General features: G+C 50.4%; 1 protein-coding gene across 1 annotated transcript in view; it reads right to left on the bottom strand.

Annotated features, from left to right (window-relative positions):
- Positions 1–4258: 4258 nt before the first annotated feature.
- Positions 4259–5355, bottom strand: part of Plppr2 (phospholipid phosphatase related 2) — a 7958-nt gene continuing 6861 nt past the window's right edge. Inside the window, exon 10 of the mRNA XM_033759598.1 lies at positions 4259–5355. This exon is cut by the window's right edge and continues 229 nt beyond it. Within this exon, the coding sequence (XP_033615489.1) occupies positions 5223–5355 (133 nt within the window). The 3' untranslated portion in view covers positions 4259–5222.

Below are 5355 nucleotides of genomic sequence, written 5' to 3'. Positions count from 1 at the left end.
ACAAAAAAAGGTGTGAAGACAGACTTCTGAGAAGTGAGAGAAAAGCCATCTTCTCGGGCGTGTGCCACACGTCAGCATCGCTGCGGAAGGGCCTCACTCAGGCTAGAGTTTGAGCACCTGGGGATGGCAGGTGCTGTGCCAAGAGTTGGGACACGGCAGGGAACAAAACAAACAACTGATTCTTGCAGAGCCCGTGTCCTACAGGGGAGAAATGCCATCCAATAATGTTGACACCAGCCGGTGTGGCGGCGCACGCCTGTCATCCCAGCACTCAGGAGGCTGAGGCAGGAGGATCCCTGCCAGTCCGAGATCAGCCTGGGCTACACAGTGAGCTCCAGGTCAGTCTCGACTGCCACGACCACTCCAGTGGAGTCTGCGTGACAGTGCCGGTCACCTGGCAGAAACCAGATCCGAGGTATCGTCCCCACGGGGTTAAGCCTCCTGGAGGTCCTTGGCACACACCGCATGCGAAGTCAGCCGTGGAGAGAATAGCTGGCCTCTCTGCCTGCAGTCTGGGGACATTGGGTTCATTGTAATTCTGTTCTATTTTGTGTTTATTACTATTTGTTCATTATCTGTAGAATTGTATTCTGGGCCCAGGAAAGGGCAGGAACAATTAGATGTTCCTAGAGATGGGGAGGTGTCGGGGCACAAGAGGACGGGCGGCCAAAGTGCTGACCCTGAGCCCCGGACTGTGAAGTCCTGAAGGTGAACCTGAAGGTGACATGCTGAAGCCAGTCCTTTGTTTTACAAACTTCCCCTTCTGACTGCGTATAGGTGTGGTCTTACCTTGACTTAGTGGTCTTAGCTTTTGTGATTGTATATAGGTGTGGTCTCACCTTGACCTTGTGGTCTTAGCTTTTACAGTACTATTGTCTATGTTTCTCATGCCTGCTTGTGACTGGAATCACTCTTGAGGTGTGCCCTTGAAACTAGTATATAAACACCTAGAGTTAGAAATAAAATTGCAGCAGCTACTACCCTCACTACTCAGTGCTGTGTGGTTTCTGACTGTCGCCGCCGAACCTGCTCCCACCTTTCTGAAGATCCCTGTTCTCCTTGTGAAATCCAGTCTTTGCTCCCCTATGGTCGGTAGCACCTCACCTAAATTCTTGTTCTCTGAAGTTTGGAAATGAGGATTTTTCAGATTTTGGAAAGGTAATAGGGTGTAGCTCATGTCTTATATAGCATCCCTACAGGAATCTGGGGTAGCATCCCAAATCTGAAGATAGTGTTTGCAGCAGAAAAAAAAAATTCACATCAAGCAAAATACCAAGAGCATAACGTCATGTCACTCCAGGTCATGTTTTGCCATAAGGGAGTTATGAAAATATTTTGGGGATTCAGATTTTTATAAAATTTGGGAGTGTGGATCTGTATATCGCTTATTTATTTTTATTGTCTATCTGTTTTTTTAAAAAAACAAACAAACCAAGGTCTCACTTTGTAGTTCAGGCAGGCTTTGAACCCACTGTGTAACGCTGGCTGGCCTCAGACTTGCAGAGATCCTCCTGCTTCATCTTCCTGAGTGCAGGCATGAATCCACAGGCTGAGCTGTACTGAGTATTAAAGTGTGAGCTAGAAGATGATAGAGTGGTGAACATGGTGCTTTCTCCCTGGGCCCTGACTCGTTGAATAGGGACAGCTACAGATGCACGGTGACTACTGGCAACCCAAGAGGCCTCCACGGAGAAGCACCACTGGAATGGAGCAGTGGACACAGCCATCTGCAGTGACCGGTGAGTTATTCGGGTTCAGATGTTCCCGGGAGAGGGCTCCTGGCCGGTAACCATCTTGGGGAGAGGCCAGCTGAGCTGGGAATCTGGAGCAGCTGCAGGCTGGTTTCCATGTAGCAGCTCCCGGTGTCAGGGTGGGGTGGAACCGAATTGGAGTTGGCAGGAGGTCAAAAAGCCAAGTTGAGGCCGGCAGGAGGCACATGAAGTGTTGCAGGCTGAACAAATAGGGTTTCATCCTCACAGTCAGAAAGCAGCCTGCACTTCAGTGAATCTAAGGGTGCAGACTTGCTGGGATTATCCACCACCCTGCGATAAGCCTAGAGCTGACTTTCTAGGTTTAATCCACCTGGATCTGGACTCTGTCAGCCCATTCTTTCTCCCACTGACGGCAGAGACACACCCTAAAATGGCCTTTTCTAAATGTCTGTTTTCTTTTCTTGTTTTTTCTTCTTTGTTCTTGTTTTTATGAGTGGGAACATTGCTTCTGGTTTTTGTTGCTCAATTCTATTGTTCTATTACTGTGCTTATTTCTTCCTTCTCTTTTTCCCTCCTGTCTTCTTTACCAGTTTCCCAAAGTACACATATTCTTCCTTTGTCCTCCAGCCTTGCTTCTGATCTCTCCCTCTTCTTCTATTTCTCTATTTTCCCCAACCCCTTTTACATTTTCTCCCCTGAGTGTAAATCACCATATTGAGGGCCTATTTACTGTATGCAATTATTGAATAATTTGTTCCTTAGAATACTAAATAAAATTGACAAACCTTTAGCCAACCTTATCAAAAAAGGAAGGAAAAGGTTCAAATCCATGCAATTAGATATGAAAAGAGGGACTTCACAATGAAATTCAGTAGAGTAGCTGGATACAGAGTCAAGAGTCAAAAATCAATAGCATCTCTGTACACAGATAACAAACTCACCAAGAGATAAATTAGGGAAACAACACCTTCCACCATAGCATCCCCCAAAATGAAATACCAGGAGTCAATCTAACAGAGGAATTAAAAGAACTTTACATGGAAAACTACAATACTATGGAGAGGAAGATCGAAGAGGATATCAGAAAATGGAAAGAGCTCTCCTGTTCTTGTGTAGGAAGAACCAATATAATGAAAATGCCCACATTTCCCCCCTCCAAAAAAATTTTTTTTGTACCGGGGATCAAACTTGGGTCCTTGCACTTGTGAAGCAGGTGGCAGAACCACTGAGCTCAACCCCCAGCCCCTGAGACCATACTCGTAAGTGAAGTAAATTCAACACATGTTTAAATATTTCATTGTTTCTCTGGTGTGAAAAACTGCAAGTGGAAATAAGGACCAAAATGCATTGTACATACTTGGAAATGAGGAGAAAATGTTCAAATGAGAAGGGGAACAAGGGAAGGGGGAGGGAAGAGGAAAGGATAAGGAAAAAGAGAACAGCAGGAAATAATGGAAACAGACCTTTTGTAACGAGGAAGGTGAAGAGGAGTAAAGGGCGGGGGTGGGGAAAGAAGAATTACGATACCTCATGTCCAGGTACAGTTCCGTGTGATGAACGTGATCATGATGCACATCTAAAATGTACCAATAGCGAAATATAGTAGAGCAGGTGTCGGTCAACTGTCAACTATGGGCCAAGTCAAACCCCCACCTGTTTTTTGAAAATAAAGTTTGTTTTTGCGGGGGGGGGAGCAAGCTAACATGGGCAGGGATTTGTGCCTGCTCATGGCCATGGCCTCTGTGCTGAAGACTGAATATTTGTGTCCCTCCCTTTTCAAGATTCACATGCTGCGATCCTAACCTCACAGTGCTGGTACTGGGAGGCGGGGTCTTTGGTAGGCGATTTGGTCATGAGGGTGGCACCCTCGAGAAGTGGATTAGTGCCCTTATGACACCGCGGAGAGCCTATCCACCCTTCCTCCTGTGTCCTCACCAGACACCAAATCTCCCAATGCCGTGATCCTGGACTTCCTGGCCTCCAGAACCACAGGAAACTTCTGTTGGGTGTAAACCACCAAGTCTGTGGTATTTTGCTGCAACTGCCGGAGGAGACTAAGACAGCCTGAGACATGGTAGGTATCTATAGTGTTTGTTGAAGGACAGTGTCAGGGAAAGGGACGCAGATGACCCTTTTCTGGTTCCCAGGTGACTCGGGGTCCCCCGTGGTCTAAGCGTCTGTAGTTCCCTGCCCCTTCGCTGTGGACTTCTCAGCAGTTAGGGCTTTGGACCAGCTCACAGCTGTTCTGTCCTCACCCTCGCATCCAGGTGTTCAGCGTGGAGGTCTCTAGTGCCTCTTAGTACCCCCCATGCTGTCCCTTCTGCCTTCCGAACACCAGCTATTGTCACCAGAGGACCGGCTGCTTGGGAAGCCAGGCATGGGGCCCTCACTGTGGATTTTGACCCAACGCCCTGGTTCCCCTAACCCCACAGTGCCCCTGGGACTGACCTCAAACGGGCTGTACCACCCAAGGCCCGTTTCACAGCCATCAAGACCCCCGACTCAGTCTTCCCCGGGGAGGCAGGCAAGCGGCCAGACTTCTGTTACAAACAGGTTTTTATTAAAGATGAGAAGCCAGGTGTTTAATTAAAGATGGGGGCAGAAAAGGGGACACTGCCTCGGGCTGCTCAGGGGAGGGGAGCCCTTCTGCTCGGCTCATGCTCCCCAAGATGGCACGTCTGCACGAGGCCCAGGCACGGTGGGCAAGGTGGACAGGGGTGGGCTCTGAGGGGGAAATAAAGTCCTTTCCCGCAGCTCTAATAAATGAGAAGGGTTTGGGGAGTGCCCTGGGCACAGGCAAGTGGAGACACAGCACCCTGAACCCCAAAACCTCAACTGGGGCTAGCCCTGCTTAAGTAGGGATTTTAAGTAGGGATTGGGAGGGACTGGATGGGAGGGTACACACACGGGAGGGGAAGGGGTGCCGCAGGACCCGGCCACTGGGGAGCCTGTCCCCAACCCCAGCTGGGCTCTGTGGTTCTGAGGAGGGAGGGCCTGGTGCCGAAGCACAACCCCAACCCGTCCTCCTGTGTGCACATGCGCAGACACGGGCGGTCCCCCAGTGACTGGAATCATACCCACCCATTCTAGAAACTGCAAGCCAAGGGCTCCTGTTGGGTGTTCAGACACTGAACACTGGCTGGAGTTGCCCGATTGCCTGAGATTCCAGGAGGTGCTAGGGAGACTCCCGTTGGCTGCAATAAACTCCTTTTGGGGAAAATTCTGGGAAGTGGAGACTCATTGGCTGGGTAGTGGCCAATAGGGTCAAGTTTTAGCCCTTAAAAGGGCGATCTTAGGGGCAAGGGCCCACCTGCAATTCTACCTACTGAGAGGTAGGCCCCAGAGGGCTGAGAGGCAGGGGTTCCCGCAGTCGCCCTTGCAGCCGTCCGGATATCTGGACAAGGCTGGGTTGGGGGGCCGGGGCTTCGGCACTCACATGGCACACGCACACACACGCGTGGCAGGGGAGAAGTAGGGACGAGGGCAGACTCCGGGTTCTTGGGGGGGGTCTCACAGCAGGTGGTCGCGGCTGGCAAACAGGTAAGGGCTGAAGTTGTCCCGGTGGAAGGGGGAGGGGTAGAGTCCACTAAGGGTGTACAGGTCCCGCAGCAGGGGCGTGGGCAGCAGCAGCTTCCGGCCACGC

Source organism: Fukomys damarensis, unplaced genomic scaffold (assembly GCF_012274545.1).
Source record: "Fukomys damarensis isolate Sample0158 unplaced genomic scaffold, DMR_v1.0_HiC HiC_scaffold_37, whole genome shotgun sequence".
In the NCBI taxonomy this organism is placed as follows: domain Eukaryota; kingdom Metazoa; phylum Chordata; class Mammalia; order Rodentia; family Bathyergidae; genus Fukomys; species Fukomys damarensis.
This window is presented reverse-complemented; position numbering and strand designations above follow the sequence as displayed.